The sequence below is a fragment of the Artibeus jamaicensis genome, unplaced genomic scaffold (assembly GCF_021234435.1).
Source record: "Artibeus jamaicensis isolate MK-2021 breed Jamaican fruit bat unplaced genomic scaffold, CSHL_Jam_final contig_3126, whole genome shotgun sequence".
Classification (NCBI taxonomy): Eukaryota; Metazoa; Chordata; class Mammalia; order Chiroptera; family Phyllostomidae; genus Artibeus; species Artibeus jamaicensis.
In genome coordinates, this window is record NW_026521723.1 from 11,691,975 (window position 1) to 11,710,332 (window position 18,358).

The window sequence follows — 18,358 nt, forward strand, 5'->3', positions numbered from 1 at the left end:
TCAGTAGGTATATTGCATCAAATGCAGAGTAACCTGAAGGTGACTGAAATTTAAATACATATAAGAATAAATACACAATTTTTGTAAATAAATAGTTGAGGGGTTCCCCCTTGTACCTCTTTGGCTCTGTGATGTGTCAGCACAGCTACGTGCACACTTTAAGGACCAGATGTTTTGGCCTCTTCAGGTGTGAGGGCTGACAGGCGGCCACAGCAGAAGGACACCTGCAGGTGCACAGTGGGGGCCGCGCAGGCTCTCCAGTGCATTCTGAGAGAAGCTAGACACAAATCCATGCTCTGTCTTGTGAAAACCTCTCATGGATTACAATGCACTTTAGGCCATGAAGGAACTTAATAGGTTGATATAATATAAATAATACTTTAAACCTTCTTTATACCAAGAACAAAACATTCAGAAAGTTTTTTTAACTTCTCTTGTGTCATGGTTTCCTTATCTGTAAAATGGGGTGTTTTATAAGAATGGTGTAGTGTATTTTATACAAAATAGATGCTTAGTGAATAGTAGTCCTCATCCAATTTTAGAAAACAAGACAAGTGGGGGAATAAAAGAAGGTAAACAGATAATGGAGAGGCTGCCCAGTCTACCCAGGCCTGACTCCAAGAAGGGGCAAGAAGAGGGCGTGGCCTGGCCTTGAAGGGAGGAGGGCGCGTCGCCCGCATGCTCTTCTCCCGCCGACCCAGAGCTCCTGGCTCTGTCACTCTCAGGGGGAAGGACAGGCACCTGCTGCAATCTTCCTTTACGTTGCATCGATTTTAGTTCATTTTTACTTAATAATTTAAAACACTATAGCTAGTACACAAATTCACTGAGTGCTGGCTGCCTGTCTGGCACTGTTTTAGGGGCTTCACATACAGCATTCCATCTAATTCCTAGAATAACCCAGTGAGACAGATACTATTTTCATTCCCATTACGCATATGAGGAAATGGAAATATAGGGAGGTTAAGTAAAGGCGTGTAAGTGCAGTCACAGGCTGAAGTTCACATTAAAAAGACCATGGGGGTGAAAAATCATTTTCTGAGCAACCGATGGTGCAAATTAGTCCATTATCAACATGTTTCAGAAACAGCTTTAGAAGTCTGTCATCATACCTGTCCCTGACCGGCGGGCATATTGAGGGGACCTGGAAGAGCTTCAGGAGTCAGTCTGCCTTGGAGGTTCACATCTGACTTCTCCTCCTTGGCTCTTAGTTTACTCCTGGAGGCCAGGTTTGAAGATGCAGATTCCGAATTGGGATGTGTCCCGGTGAAGTTACTTTTTGTACTTTTATATAGTTCCCTGGCCCTGACCTAATGAAAGTTGTTTACCTGTGTCCCAGAACAGCACACACATATGTGCAGATGCGTGTGGGCACATCTTCTTAGGAAGTTCATAGACTTTAAGAGGGGGGCCCAGTCACGGGACCAGTGGGGTTTAAGGCGTCCAAGTTAAGAACGCCCCCTCTGGAGGGAGGGGTCCCGCCTGCCGAAAGCCCCTGCCTGTATCACTGCCCAAGGACAGCAAGTCTGCTTGTGTCTCTGCACGTTCACCCAGGACTCTGACGCTGCTCTGCACGCCCGGGATCCAATCATCCCTCTGGGACTTTCAGGTCAGGAATAAAATAGCAAAGCCAGCTTTTGGGGAGTCTTCTTAAAATTGGAAAAAAGCACCCAGGCCTGCCTGGAGAGCCTACAGAATCTCTCTGAGGAAAGGACATGCATTCTTTCTCCTCGGGTTAACTTCTAATGGTTGCAGTTCAGAATCTGCATGTGTATTTTCCATGGAATTAAGCTCTGTAGCTTGAATTTATATACACTTTTCTTCTATTATCCCTGTTATATCAAAATACCCAATTGAGATATGAGGCAAAAAGACAATAAGTGATTATACAGAAAAGGAAATGATTATAGTAAAAAACTAAATGACAAAGTTCATTTAGTTACTACTTCTTGAAATTCGTCATGTGGTATTCTAAGTGCCACACCAAGCTTTCTTAAAAATGATGCATGGCCTGGAATAATACTGCAAAAAAATCTTGGAATAAAACTGACCACACGAACCTATCTGAAACCACTGAGACTAAATGAGTAGGAGGAAATTCTTTCGGGGAGTTGGACAGGGCAGGAAGAGCTCCTCAAGGTCCACTTTGACGTCAACTTGGAACTCATTCTTCCTTGTGAAATTACAAAGGCTCATATTCAAAATTCTCCCATGTGGTTGTTTATATAACTCACAACAGTGATAACATTTTTTTCTTATTAGCTTTGTAGGTAATTTAACAACAGAGTCAAGAAACATTTGATTTAGTTGGTTCCAGAGTGCCGTCCTGAAGTAGACGGAATTGCAGATTTCCTGTGTCCAGGTGACAGTGGCCTTAGGGGATGTGTTTGACCATCAGAAAAGAAATACAGTGTGAGTAAACAGGTTTAAAAAATGCCAAAGATAATGAGCTTGAGGGTGTCTGGTGACGATGAAGCAGTACATGGGAAGGTCGTGTAGGTCCGTTATTAATTACCGCGGAGCTACTTGAATTGGGCTTATCGGGAAAGAAGTTCACAGAATGTGGCATGTTAAAAATTATGCTTAGAGATAACTTGTTTGAAAAATTTTTAGAAAATGTAAATGTTCAAAGTATATGCTGCCTGTCCTCTGCCTAATGCTCAGAGAATACAGAGGGAGGGTGAATATTTGGAAGTTATCTGAAGAAGGCATATAACAATTCTTTCAGAACATTAGTTCTTATAAGCTAAAAGAAAGAGAAAGCAACGTTGGAAGGAGGTAGAGGAAGAACTGATATCATAAAATTACTGATTCGTTGGGCTTGGGTAATGGCTTCAAATTTCATTTACATGTATTTATCATTCCAATTGCCCTGCAAAATGGGACATGTAATTCTCTCACCTGGCCTCTTTAATTACAGTCTCCCTTAACACTGGCTTGGGGTTCCTGCATCATAAATATACTCACTACTCTGCTTTTGTGTTACCTGTTTATTATTTCTTTTAAAATCATTAAACTTCTTTAAAAAGCAGTTCATAACTGATGCTTTCCCATTCATCCTCCGCTTGCTCCCGAATCCCTCTTCACGGCGTTTCTGGGATACACCTGACTGCTCCCGACAGTCCCAGGCAGCCACTGATAGACCTGTGGTGTCCGCAGCGCCCAGCACTGCAGACTCGCCCCCTCCCTGACGGTCTCTCTGCACTACCCTGGTTTTCCTCCTCTGTCTCAGACCCTCTCTTCATCTCCTCCTTTGATAGTACTTCACCCTCTGTTTTATCAATCATTGTAAATATTCCCCAACGTTTTTCTTTTTTCTGTCAGCAAAAGCCATCTTTGAATTTACTCCCACATTCATGGCTTAGAGTATGGCCTCTTGGCCAAAGTATTTGCTAGCTTTAATTTCAAATCTATTTGTGACACCATATTAGTCTTCTCCTGGTATCTCACGCTCAGCATCATGTAAGACTAAACTGTATTCTTTGCCTCTAAACACTTCCTTTCCACCTTCTCTTTTTGATATCTCGACATTATCTTTGACGATTTCCTCTCTCACTGAACAGTCAGCTCCTGAGGCTGTCCACCTTCTTCCACAGTCTGATGAATCTGGCTCTTCCTCATTCCCGGCCCCCACCCCCATCACCAGCCTCCTCAGGTTAATAATAGTCCAAACAAACTATCGCCAAGGCTTCCAGGGCTCTCTCCTCCTTCCAGCCACCCTCTTCCACATCCACGCGTGTTCCACACACTTGATGCTAAATTAGACCTTCTGACAGTAAAGTCCTGATCGTGGCTACCCCTTCTTCAACACTTCCACAGATCTGCACCAGAATGCAAAACCCTTATACCTTACTCTAATGCCTCACTTGCCATGAAACTTCATTCGTCTTTCAAGAGAGCTCAAATGGAACCTTCTCTGATACACTGGACTGGATGTTACTGAACTGAATTAAATATATTTTATTAACTTTCTAACTTCTATCTAAGATAATGGGGACTTGAGGACATGAACTAAATTTTAAGATTCCCAGTGGCAGTGTCTGTTTGGTTCCATCTTTGCCTTGTACCCTAAGAGAACTCAGTGTAGTGCCAGGCACACAAGACGTACTCTACACAACACTGGCCATGCGAGCGAATCAGTGTTCTGGTGCATCCAGGTACAAGGGATGTAGCTTGAACCTCCCTGCAGGGAGGTTGTTTGTGAATGTATCTTATCTTCTCTATGAGACTCCCAGTGTGTGAGCACAACACTCCAGTCCAGCCTTGGTCTTACACATCAGTAAATTGATAAGAGGAATTCAGTAAATTGATGAGATGAATAGTCCTGACTCCCTTGTCATTCAGAAAACATGAGTTGTCAAAGGAGGAGACTCAGTAACAGGCACTAGAGTATGAACCTGTACTTAGCAGGGCTCTATCTGGGGTGGTCCACTCTGCTGAAATCCTCCTGGTACAATATCTGCGCTCTTTGGGCCTTGGTCTCCTCACCTGTACAATAGTGCGTTTAGACCAGACAACCTGTACTCTCTTTCGGTGCCGATAAAAAGTGCTAACTGGTCCCAATCCTTAGAATAAAGAATGCAGAAGCAGAAGGAAAGTACACAGAGAGAGCTGAGGTAATGAGGGTTTGACTATACGGTTCCTGTTGAGACTGCTGGGAGGATCTGACTTAAAATCTCCTTAAAGCAGGGAAGTCCTAGAATCCTCACACATGTTCTCAATTGATCCTAAATGATCCATCTCTGAGGGCAGCAGTAGGCAATTTTTTTCAAGTCAGATGTGAGAAGCCCTGACAGATTTGGAGGAACACTAATTTCATATAATGAAATTTGCCACGAGCAGAGGAAGCACATATGAAACTGTCACTAGCAGCTGCAAATAAGAATTAAAGATGTACTCCTGTGAGATACAAGATAGCAAGACGAAGCCCGAAAACTCCAGAGTCAGGCTAAAAAATTACATGTTGATGATCATCAGCACTTCCGTGCGGTATCTGGGAAAGCAGTGTGGTGTGGTGTGACTCGAGGCCATGGGCCATGAGACCAGCTCTGCCAAGAGACCTGAGAGGATTTCATTAGAGGACAGAGTGCTAGAATCTCAGAGACTATGAGTCAGTGACAGAGGTCCAGCTTGACACTTACAGGTGACACTGGGGCTCCAAGAATGAGTCTTTCTCAGTAAGAAAAGTTGTTCTAAAATTTTTCCATCAATTGTCAGTAGGCCCTTCATGATACTTCCTCCATCCACTGACTGTGTGAAATGAAGGGCACTTCTGCCAATCAGGAATTGGGGATCTTGCTCTATTATTCATTTAGAAAGCAAATATGTTTAAAAGGGACGTACAATTCAGTGCAGCTGAATTTTAATGACATAATTTTACCTAGATACCAACTGTCCCATGATTAAAATGAACTACGAGAGGGTACTGTAACGGAACTGTTCTGTTTTCTGAGCGCACCATGCTGCGCATGTGCCTCTGTGGTTTTGCTATCGTTCCTTCCACCCAGAATGTCATTTCCTTCTCTTCTACTTGACACACATTTACTTCATGATCCAGGTTGAAAGTCACCTTCCCGGTGATTCCCTGTGAAGCCCTTTCCACTGCTCCAGCTCCCTCCTCGGGAGCTTGGTGGCTTTCTGTGCGTCACCGAACACTTTTAACACCACATTTGTGTGTCCTTTACAGGATTACAGGGTTAGGAAAGTGTTTGCGGATGCTGTGAGTTCCTACAGGGAGGGATGGTGTCTGATTTGTCTTTTCACCCCTGGTCCTAGCGGAAGACCTGGCACAGAAGCAGGGGCTCAGTGGCATCTGATGACTGACTGAGTGAAGGAGAGCACGGATGCCCGAGGCGAGACCGATGGACAGAAGGCACTGCAGGAAGTGACCAGAGAAAATACCCAACAGAGTTAGTGTGGCAGGGAGGGGGCAGGTGTTACAGAAGGAGGCAGACTGTGACAGAAACTTCAAGAAATGTGATTTTTAAAGTGAACGTGTCCCCCTAGATATACTGAGTGCAAACTCTAAGAAATTTAAGAAAATAGATAAAATTAGCTGACAATGTACAAAGGCTGGACTAAGTAAGCACTGAAACTTCTAAACAAGAGGTTATCAAAGGTAATGAAAAAAATTCCAAAAAGATTATGTACCAATTAACTCAGAAAAGTGACTTTTTAAAAAGGGAAAGACTATGTTTAAAGAAATTAATGCACACTTAACAGGCCAGAGGCTTACTGTACTTGGTTAATGAAACAGCAGAAAAACAGTTTAAATTGTTAGCAATGAAAAGGTCAATATCTAATTCTTTATGGGAAGTAGAATAAAGAGGAATGGAGGGTGTTTGGAGACATGTGAGCACTCACACCAAAGATACTCTGTGCACTCTTTAACTGATATGGAAGTGATCAGAAGTAAATAGCAAGTCATAGGACAATAAGAATCCATGGTTGCTTATTCCACCTCATTTCGGCTATCTTTCTTCTGCAAATTAGTGTGACCCCAAAATGTGTTCAGGATTGTCCAACTTGTCCTAAATTCCATAAATACACTCTTTCAAAGGATGGGTTTTTTTTTTTTTTTTGCCATGTCTCTATTACAGTTCTTCACAGATGGACCATTTCTGTCCTTCCAAAGTCTAAGAATAACTCTTTCAGTTATCAAGACATACCAAAATCCAGTTCAGCTGCTCCTGTGGGATTCCAGTGAGTTTAGTCACATCTGCTGAGATACATGGCTCAGAATCCAAATGAAGCCTTTGTTTGATTATACGTTTTGAACACTTATGGCGGTTTTGGGGGGCCAAAATGTTTTTCATTTTTTGGCACTCCACACAGAGATCTTCAGTGCTAAACACCGCCTCCTGAACACCTCCAGCAGAAACCCGATCTTTTCATGCGAACAGGTGCCTCAGGAAGTTTTTGGAAGGTTTTACACTGAATCAGCTTTCTGATTGGAAAATTCCTGAACACGCAGTCAAATTTGCCAGAGACCTTCAAACTTGTGCGAGCAGTTCTCACTCACACAGACGTGCATTCACACATACAGACAGCCCCAGTGACAGCGAATCAGAGCCCTATAAACGGGAAGTGTCTTTCTCAGAGGTTAAACACCATATGCAACCAAACTCAACCAAAAGAAATACTCACGGGAGAGGTAATGAACAAACGGCCAGACGGAGGTTCAGATTCTTCCTGAGCATGTTCCCCTTACAGCTTAAAACCGTAAAGCTTTACATGAGAGTTCAAGCTACACATCCTTTTAGTAAAAATTCCATCTCACTTAATTTCAAATAAATGCTCAGGCATCTGCATTTCTCAACACTGTACCCTAGAGTATTGCTACCAATTCCTTTCACTCACAATCTTGTTCAAATAGTTATTTTGAAACACTTCCTTCTCCAATACAAATGGGTCAACTAGATCCAAATCTAAATGAAGGACAAAACTCTATTCTCTAAATTTTTTTCCCCCAGCAAAACCTGGGTCTTACTTGATTCCCTATACTTTTTCTTTCCCAGCTTGAATATAAACTGAAAAGTTGTTACACAGTAAAGTATCATTTTCAGCCTGAATTCTGAAAAGTTATTAATAAACTCACTCCCGCACTGGGCATGCCCAGAATTCGAGGGGAAGTCTGCTTTCAAGTTGTTCATATGGCCCTGGACCAGATGCTCTAAGGTGGCCGGGAACTGCAGTCTTCACGCACTTAGCAGATTTCTGGCTCTTTATCAGGGACTAAGAGGTTTATTTGAAGAAATGAATCATTTCCTTCAAAATATCCTTTACCCTATTTACATGCTTGCATATTGCTTCCACTTTGTTTCCCCCCTACAGCTTTACTAAGAGAATTAATTATCTAGAAGAACAGGAACATACAGTAAGTACATCTGAGATTCGGGATGAGAAACAGTATGTCATCTATTAGGCCTGGCTAAGACCAGCAGCTGATGCTAAATGGGAAGGAACATGCACCAAATGTTTTTTAATCACAAAGTTAGTAATTAATTGCTCTTTAAAATACATTTTATGCTTTTTTCTGTCTGTGTACATGAAATGCACATTTATTACATGCCAAAAATTACAACATTATGGTTTAAATGTGACTGGCACGGAAGTCCGGAAATCAGAGTTAATGTTCCCACGGCGACTTTAATTCTGTCCGTGTGCACACACAGAGCCGCAATCGCCTTCCGCTCCCGGATCATACATATAGATGGAGTGGGGAGGGAGGCTAACGACCCATATCCTCAACTGTAGTTACAGGAAAAAACAAAGGACAGAAGCGGTGCCCCTTTCCACCATGTGGGTGAGAACAATGTCCCTGCGCCCAGCGTTGTGTAATCGGGATGAAAGAATCTGCTGTGATGCCCCCACTTAAGGGACAGTTTCTGTTGCTGTGGGAACCTCAACTTTGCATTTCCTGACTTTGGGGTAATTAAAATGTCAGCCTTAATGTGGCATTAATGGAGTTTGCCATAAAAAATCCTCTTTGCTTTGTTCTCTAAAAAATTGCTTGAAAGTTCAAACTGAACGGAGTGTACTAAAATTTTTAATCTCAGGGACTTGGACGGGTGAAGCAAAGGGCTGGGGGCGGGGGAAGGCCCGTGAAGGTGGACGGCAGGGCGGGCGGAGGGGTGAGCCCACCGCTCTCCCCACCAGGGCTCATCCCCAGCAGAGTCGTGCTACCTCCAGAGCTAAAGTTAAAGCCACCCACACAGCATTTTGGTAATGTGTAAAGGTTAAATTAAAAATAAATAAAAACTGCTAATGCGTAAGTGCATCTTGGCAAGGACACACAAAAATAAGACAGTCTGATGAGACCAGTGTAAAACGTGGGAAGGTAAGTAACCACGGGTGGCAGCTTCAAACAAAAGCGAGACGAGGGAGTCAGCGAGTCCACAGTCAAAAGTGGGGAGGATTGCCCGAGGGGGAAGGGTCACTTCTCCACTCCCTTCAGGGGGAGACTTATTTTGGGAAAACTGATGTGGAAGAAATACGCAAGTGCAAGTTGCCTCTCAGGTACATGTGACTGTGATGCTCCTCTGGATACGTGTCAGGGAAGGCTTCTCCTGGAGAGCCTCGCCTGCTTTCCTGGTTTAGTCCTGCTTCGGCACTTGAAGGGAGAACTTGGCTCCTCAGCCTTTTCAATGGGTAACTGTCCTGTCAAATACCTTGGGGTTTTGTACCCGTTTCAGAACTCATCTTAACTCCTTCCATTATCCTTGTCTGAGTTTGTCTGCATCGGACTCTTAGAAATGGTGCAGAGGTGAAAACCTGTGAGGTCATGGGGGAATGGTACTAAAAGGAAATTGTTAGTGCGTGTGCTGCAAAGCGCAACACATCTCAGATGCAACACCAACCTCATCGTCTCACAATAGACAGCACTTCTCAACCATATTCCTTCTTGTTTTGAATATTGCTGAGATCTCTGGCCAAATTTGAAGTGGCTCAGCCGGTTAAATAGTCCACTAAGAATTTCAGGGGGTCAGACTCATCCTCTCTGCTCTCCGATTCGGCCTGTGCCCTTCAGATGCAACAGCACTGTGGCTTACCCACCCTTACCAGTTCATACTCAGAGCTGACTTTTCTTTGGTGGGGATGTTTACACATCGTCTTTTACAACCCCATCACTGATGTGAATAGTTGCATGTTTTCAAGATGCCTGGTTAGAGCCAGGAATGCCGTCTCTGGGCTTGGAACAGAGAATTCAGGCTGTTCACAGCAACAGCAAAGCCACAGACATCCTCAGTATCTGAAAGAGTTAATTACTGAGCAAGTCATTCATCTATCTGGCTGTCAGTTTTCTCATCTGTAAGCTGGGAAGAGTTATAATGACTGACAGGAAACGGGCGTTAAAGTGTGACTAAGAATAATTTTGCTAAACACATGACAAATGAAAAGGTGCCGTGAAAATGCAGGCACTTGTGAAAGCTGGGAACCCTGTGCACTGGTGGAATGTTTCTGAAGCTAAAGAGACTCACAAGTCAAGGACATTATTTTTAAATGTCCCAAATCTGTTCGTTGTAAACAGAACTGAATAATTTACCTTAAAGAAATTAAGCTTTCAAATTAATTTATGGTAACAGTGACATTTGAAAGTAAAAACAAAATAAATAAAACAAGGAAAGTAAAGGAAAAATCCTCTTGAATGCAAGAAGAGCATCCAGAAATTTTAACAGCTTAAAATAAATCTCTTTCCTGTCTTCTCTTAAGCAATCTCCAAATGGCCAGATTTCTGTGAATCTTTCCTAAAAACAATTTTCTTCTAACTGTAAGCTCAAATCAGGACAAACTACAATTTGAATATATCTGGAGGAAAGTATAATCAATTTAAACAACAGGTTGGAGCACAGAGGACTTTCACATCTTAATGGGAAAATGAAAATGACTTTTGAAACAGCTGGAGACTGGGCTTCTCCCCCCTCTCGGACACCCTGCCGACGGGCCCCCTCAGCGTGAGGCGCAGCCGTGGCTCCGCACTCGTCTGGTTCCTCGTGCACGTTCTGTGCCAAGGCCTGGTGGGAGGACGCTCACAGTGAAGCACCGTAAGTGAAGCCCGGCGCTGCTCCTCCTAGTCAGAAACACATTCATTTTGCTGCGACAGGGGACTTCTGGGCTAAGGCCATTCTATGTAATCTTCCCCATAAGGTGTGGCACAAAGCCAGGCGACCGAGGTCTGCGTGCAGGAGCTCCAGGCCCTTCTCCACAGGAACAGGCTACCTTCCCGGTAGGCAGGGGCACCGTGCGCATGTCCGCGGGCTCGGTGCCACGCTGTTGTCCAATTCTTCCTGTAATTACTATCAGGCCGGAGACTGCCAGGCAAGAAGGGCCGAGGATGTTACTATTACAATGGCCCACAGAATGCAGTTGCCCCTCTGACCCCAGATTTCTCTAGAGAAGCAGCCACTGTGTACAAATTACACAGGCTGTAGAGACTTGGATGTTCTTACTTCTTGTTTCATTTTCTAGTGACATCTGGAGTGTGGTCTCGGCCCAGCCAGGAAGAGAACAATCTTCCTTCACCCCAACCTCAGCCCGAGGTCTTGTCCCCTTGTGTACAGACTGTTACGAAGAAAGCAAGTAGGGAATGGACTCTCCTAGACTCATCCGCCTCTTGCCCTCTTTGCAGAGTTTACATTTGTTTTGCCAGAATAATAATAATAATACTAGAAAATTAAGAATCTCCTTTCCTAATTCATAAGCTATGCCTTTGTGGACAGAATAAATAGAGTCTTTTTTATTTGGGAAAATAAAAATTTCTTGGTCATTCTAAAGAAGAATACACCAGCTCCTTGCCTGTTACCATGTTTCCTTCATGGAGATGAGTTCAGAAGAGTTGTTGGATATCTCAGTTAGATATCTCAGACTAAAAGGAATATTCTTTCAGATTGGACCCCAAAGTTTTCCCATTCCTTTTGTCAACACACGTGTTTCTTTTCTCTCTGGAGTATTGGGTTATGTTGCAGAGAGAGAATGAAGTCTCTTAAATGTGATATCAACTTTCTTAAAAAAGAAATTTAAAGAAGTGACTCCCAGATTAGTGAGAAGACAGCAAAACCAAATGGCAATGGAGTGATTTCAATACCAACGATCTCATTAAGCTGCCCATTTCCAAATTTAGCCTGTAGGCAGTTTTTTTTTTAATTAAAAAGTATTTTTAACCTGAATTCTTATTGGCCATGTGAAGTCTGGGTGGCTTCTGAATTCTTGGAAGCCATTCTCTTTTCTTCTGTAAATTTATGCTATCCTTTAACCACTTCAAAATAAATTAAAAACTGGAAAGACAGAAATGCAGCCAAGCTGCATGAGTCTCCAATAACTAATGCAAAGCTGACTTGTGTTATGTAATTTCATAATGGGCGTTTCCTCGCATCTACCCTGCCTTCAGAGGTCCATGTTCGGCTGCTCGGTTAAGCTGTGGTGGAAGTGCTGTTATTCGGATCATGGGGACAAAGGAATAATCAGAAAGCAGCAACGCAACGTCACCCCTTCTTTTTCTGAGTTACTGTTATGAAAGAGAATGTGGTTTGTGTAATCATTTGGCCTTCTGGGGACAAATGGCTGGTCACCGGGTTTCAACGCTCCAGCTTTGAAAATATAGATAGATGTTGGCTGAATCAAAATGGTGGCAAGTCACTACTTTGCCATTGGCTACTTTAGAAGAACAAATGGAAACAGCTTGCTCTGAATGCAAAAAAGCCAGAACCCAGGGGAGAAGCATGCTCCAAGCACCGCGAAGACACTATCACCTTCCTGGTGTACTCACAATCAGATGACCCGGTGTGAGCGTGAGAGTTTGTCAGTGAATGTGTTGAGTGGATGAGGGCCGGGTCTGGAGACAAAACAGCTTCAAAGTTCAGGCAGGGAAGGCCCGGCTTGGCGCTGGATCCACCCGGCTGAGTAATCTCATTCTCCTCAGATGCCTTCTGGTTTTCAGCTGTCTTGGGTTTCTTCCTGAAAATAAACAAAGGGCCCTTTGAAGGAACTGACTGCATATTTGGGAAAAGGCATTTTTAGAATCTGTTAAAGATAACTTGATTTTTTTTCTGAGGGGGGATGGGAGGGAGTCCAGTATGTCCCTTGTTTTAAAACAAGCTGATTCTTGTTTTTTTTTCCCCTCCAGTAATGGCCTAACTGGGAACACATGAAAGCATATGGGCCGAGCAAACAGCACCACATTTGGACTCTGTTGACTGCATAAAAAGACCCTGTCCCAGAACTTTAGACAGCTTGAGCTACGTATGGCTGACATTATCCAAGAAAGCATCCTCTTTCCCCCCTTAAGAGTTTTAACATGGTCTGGAAAAATACTAGTGGGTGTTTACCGTTCTAGCATTTGTCAGGAAGCTTAGAGACAGGACCCGTGGAGTAATGGGAGGAGCACTGGACTGGGAGTCAGGAGACTTGAGCTACGGTACTAGCTGTGCCTCTAACTTGCTGTGTGGCCTTGGGCACCTCACTTCACCTCTCTGGGCTTCAGTTTCCTCATCTGTAAAATAAAGGGCTTGGATTAGAAGGCCTTAGATGTTCCTTCCAGCTTTCATTCCTATGCATGGAACACATTATAAACATTCAACTTTCTTGCAGTTTCATTAGATTTTATTTTAGATCTACACATAATCTCAAATCACAAACTAAATCTGCAGGCTGCAAAGATGACAAGGGGTAGTGATGGAGGTTTTTATCGAAGTGGCAAAAGAAAAGTGAAAAGAAGAGCTTAGATTTCAATAGGCAGAGGGAAGGTGTCACCTGGGTGACCATTCCAAACTCATTACTCATCCAAAGCTTAAGATTTCCTTTGTGCTTTAACTTAGTGCACAACTCTTGGGTACAGGAGTGTGACTGTGTGTTTGGGGTGTGACAAAGAGATACGTAAAGGGAATTAGAGAGTAATTACTGCTAAATGTTATTTGGGGCAAGGAATAGGAAGTGAAAGATCTTAGCTATTGGTCAGGTTCACTGTTCTCGCCCCGGGACAATGCAACTGATACATAAATGAATAAACACTTAGCTTAGACTGAATGTACCCTGGGTCTCAGCCACACTTGATTATTAATCACACCCTAAAAATTCTCCCCAGTTTCCTTGGCTTTCTGCCCTTTTCTATCATTATATGCATGGTGACCAGAGAAAGGGCTTTGTTTCATATTTTGGTAAAAGATTACATGTGGTACAAAAGTTGTCGTAAATAGAATTGTTTCCCTGTTCTCCTCGTTTCTATAAGCATGGCAACGGACTTGTTACACAGAACATTTTCTATTAGAATTTGTTGTATTGGGTAGTTAAATATGCCCTCACGGAATATGGTGTTATGATTACCACGCTGCGTTTCTGGTCAGTAGGTTGTGAAATACAGTATGCTTTTTCAGAGGGTGTGTGGCAGAGATAGCAAGGTAAAGATGAAAACAGAGGAAAAGCTTTTAGGCGTATTTTTCAGTTGGGAGGAAGCCGATAGGAGAGAAAGAACAAACTGGAATGCTTTGCCAACTGTCTGTTGAGTGGGTGGCAGGGAACTAACCTCAAATTCTGAGTGTCTCCACAGACCCCCAAAGACCTGGCTCTGGTTTTCACTTTAATGAGGTTCCCCAAGATAGAGTCTGCAGCGCCCAACTCCTTCTTTTTCTAGGAAAGCCAACGCCTCCTCTGAGGTCCTTATTTCTATCGCCACAGTCTGTCGCAGGCTGGAGACCACGGGGTCACACACCTTCCTCTGCCTTGCAGTCAGTTCGGCAAGTCCTGGAAACTCCGCTTCCTCTGTTTTCCACACCCGTTTTCCCTTTCCATTTCCACTGCAATAACCTGGACACTTTTTATTTAGGCTGCTGCCTACTTTCCGGCCCTCCGCCTCCTTGCCTCCCGCAGCCCTCCTCTGCATCCCCTTCTCCGGTGGCCACATTAGACTGACCCTCCAGGTGAGTCCCACACCTGCTTCTAGCTTGGCTCACACAGGCCCTACATGCTGGCCATACTGAACCCTCGAATTCCTTGAATGTTTCCAGATCATCCTGGGGAATCTTCATCCTGTTCAAATTATTTCTCTTGCTTTAAATGCCTCTGTTTTTCAACTGTTGAAGTCCTATTTATTCTTTATATTTATTAAATGTTGTCTCCATCTTATAACTGTTGATTTCTCTCCACCAGATAGGACTTCTTTCTCTCAAATGCTCCTCCCTCCCATCTTTCTCTGCTATCCCCAAACACTTCTTACTTCTTTTATTTTACTCACGACACTTCGTCTCAGGAATGGTTATTTACATGCTTCTCCCTCCTCCATGACGCTGTGAACTCTCTGAGGGCGAGGCAAGGCCCCCCGGGCTCTGAGTTCCCTGTGTCTGTGCACTGTTCCCGTCTTCCTGCCCTCCCACCACCCATTCGGTCACGTAGTCATTCCAAACACTGTGTGACTAGGACATGCCAGCGTGGGTTAGGGAATTAAAACAAGGCTGGTTTTTGCCTTTCCAGAATTTGCTCTCTAGTGTATACTGTTAAGCCAAAGAGCGTAGACATAGCCATCATCCAATATATGCTTGTTGATAAAATGAAATGGGGCAGAAATTAAAGTATATTCTGAGGATAGTCATAGTCTGAGTCCCAGTTAAGTTGCCTACTCTTTATACAGCAGTGAAATCTACCCTGAGTGGCTGCTTTTACTCTGAATCCATGAAGGGCACTTGGTAAAAGTAGGGCCATGTTGCTCACAAAGTTATTAGGCTGATCCTCAGGATTCATTTATATCATTATTTTTTAAAGATTTCATTTATTTATCTTTAGAGGGGAAGGGAAGGAGAGAGGGAGGGAAACATCAATGTATGGTTGTCTTTCGTGCGTCCCCTGCTGGGAACTGGCCTGCAGGGAACCAGCCTGCAACCCAGGCATGTGCCCTGACTGGGAATTGAACTGCGATTGTCTGGTTCACAGGCCGGTGCTCAATCCACTGAGCTACACCAGCCAGGGCAGGATTCATTTAAATACAGGAATGAAACACTAATGACATATCACTTAACAGAAAAAAATGTTTATCTCTGCTGCTCTCAGACAAGGCCCAGGCTAGTTTCAGATGTGTGCTTTAGGGAAGTAAAGCCCTCTTCCAAACATGAGTGCATGGCCAGCATTACTCTTTTGTTTTTACGAGTGTACAACTTGTATTATTCTTCATATAAATGCCCTTGCTTCCTTCCTTAGATTTGATCCTGCTTCCTACCTGACATCTTGCACCACACCCTCTTATTTGTTATCTCAAGGACCACCTTTGGGGAACATTCATAGCACAGAGGCATTGGAGCCACCTTCATGAGCAGAAAGTATGAAAAACTCAACCTTCACTGGTTTATACCCCCGCTTTCCTAACTTGCCTTTATGCCACTGGACTGCTTCCCAACTGCACAAATAACAGAGAGCCACTCACTGCCTTTAGAAGCAAGTCATTGTCCATCTCACCTTCTCTAATAGTCCTTTTGGACTCCTTTTTCCAGAGTTGAGAAATACTGAGATATAGCCCCAGTCTTTGCCTACGAATGCACAGGTTCTGTTATTTTGACCCCAGATTTGCAGTTCACAGTTTATTAAGGGGGAAAGAGCAATTCCTACACTAATTAATCGAGAATATCTTCTTTGGTTATGTAAAAAGAATTACACAAACATGGTATCTAAGGACCAGTCTCTCCGAGCCTCTGTGGCAGTGCATTATTCCCTGGAGCCTTTAGAGGGCAGCAGCACACCAGCTGACTCCAGACAGCGTTGCAAAGAGGCAAACTCCCTACCAGCCCAGAACCTTCCTCCTGGTCACCATGCCAAAGGTTGGTTTGCCAAGCTCTGGCCGCTCAGCCTTTCTTTCTTTTCAGTTCTCAGTGCTCGCTCTTTCTCTCTCTCTCTGTGTCTCTCTCCCCACCACCCCTCTTCCCTCCTTCCCTCCCTCAATGTTAAAATTATACACTCTGATGAAGTCGCCCCTCAACCGGAAAATGAAAGCTCCAATGAAAAAGTTATACAAGCCAACAACAACAAAGAAAGAAACTGGGAGAAAGGGGAAAGGGGGCTGGTGAGGGGGAAGGATTTAAGAACAAGAAAAGGGCAGATGTTTCGTAAATATATGCAAAGCAAAACTGGATGTACCCTGAACACTTCCATAGAGAAACAGACCAATCATTGTGCACTTCCTCCTGCCACACTGGTGGGAGCTCAGCATTCAAAAAAAAAAAAAAAGTGTGGCCGCAGGCACCTGCCTTTCAACGGTTAGTTCTGACCATTTTGACGAGTATCTCCAAATTGTCCAAAGAGAACAAAAATATTTTCAACTCCCCACTGCAAGCATTTCTGTAATGAGAAAAAGAACTGGAAAGGCATTTTAGGTGACTGGCGGCTGGGGTAGCCAGCAGGACCTTCTGGTTTTTAACTCTCATCGTGCCGGCCCCAGCAACAAGTTTTAGGCTGAAACATAGCAGTGAGAACGATGTTGGCTTTTTCCGTACTAGACCATATTGTACGTGGAAAGAAATATGCATTGAAACATATTGATGAGATGGTAGGTATCACGCATGTGAAATGCATGGAAATTAACCAGATCGGTGGCATTTGATGTATATATTTCACACTTCTTTGCACATATTGCACACACACAGTGATGGCAATGCTTTCTGCAACATATGGAAAATAAATATTTTATCTGTGTGAGCTCTTATCAGTCTCCAGGGTCTGTTGAGAGAAGAGTGCTGCCTTCTATCTCCCTCTCCTGATTTTCTCTCTTCACTGGGCCCCCCCCCCCCCCCCCCCGCTCCTACACATTAACATGCCTTTCACTCATCAGCCTGGTTGGATAGAAAAGAATTAGTAAGAACCTCCTTTTGATGAATAATTACCTAGTCATTAAATCATGATAATTTAGACCAATGATCCCCCCACCTCCTGCCAATCTTACTCTCTTTCCCAACAGTACAGTGGGAACAGCTTAGTAGAGTGTTTGGGGATGGGGGGGTACAGGTGGAGGGAAACAAACCAGCCCCCCGAGGCCTGGTGGCAGAAGTGAGTTCCACCATCTAGTAGCTGTGTGTTCTAGATGGATTACCCTGCTTCTCTGGGCCTCAGTCTCCTCATCTGTTAAGTAGAAATAATGATACCTACCTTCGAGGGCTGACATGAGAATTATGTAACATAATTCATGTCAAGTGACTGGCACAGTCCCGGCACATAGTTGGTGCCTAAGGGCGGTAGCTCTTTCCACAGACGGCATCATTTCTGTGGTCTGTCACTTCAGCTAGCTGCAGCAGGGCACTTCCTCTACCTTAGTAATCTTTCTTAACACTCAGATTTGGGCAGAGGCGAGCGCACAGTGATTGTAGCCCGGGTGGAAAGAATGCTACGGTAAGCAGTCTCCTCTGGAGCACTTCCATCTTACTGCACTGCCCTCCTGACACCTTCCGTCCGTCCACGGGTTTGTCACTGCTGCTGCTACACCAAGGGCTGCTCTCGATGCTGGGGGTCAAAGAAGCCACACTGGGCCCGCAGAAGCCCACTGCACATGAGCACGACGGTCTATTCATGAAAACCAACCTCTGGCACTCTCTCTCATCACGTGTTCTTACAATTTGTTCTTTCACTACTTGGTGTAATGTTCTCAGATCAATTTAAGATGTTTTCATGTTTAAAACATTGTATTCTCTCAATTTTTTAAACCTTCTTGGCAAGGCTCATTTAGAGTGTTTCTCAGTGTCTCTCTCCCTCACTGTTATCGGTCGGGATCCTGGCAACAGACAGATGGCACACTCAGAGGTTTTAACTGAGGAGAGTTTAATGAAAGGGCTGTACACTGAGGTACAGACGAGGTTAAGGGAACCGCAGGGGAAGGTGGCGCATCAGAGAGTAG

General features: G+C 43.9%; 1 protein-coding gene across 3 annotated transcripts in view; it reads right to left on the minus strand.

Annotated features, from left to right (window-relative positions):
* The window catches only part of ZBTB20 (zinc finger and BTB domain containing 20), a 158,868-nt gene that overhangs the window by 60,762 nt on the left and 79,748 nt on the right, over positions 1-18,358 (minus strand). For all 3 annotated transcript variants that reach the window (XM_053663147.1, XM_053663146.1, XM_037136862.2), the window contains exons 3-4: positions 12,825-12,988; positions 12,266-12,453 (exon numbers count right to left, since the gene is read on the minus strand). In XM_053663147.1, coding sequence (XP_053519122.1) covers positions 12,266-12,453; positions 12,825-12,835 — 199 coding nt within the window. In that variant the 5' untranslated portion in view covers positions 12,836-12,988. The remainder of the gene's footprint in view (positions 1-12,265; positions 12,454-12,824; positions 12,989-18,358) is intronic.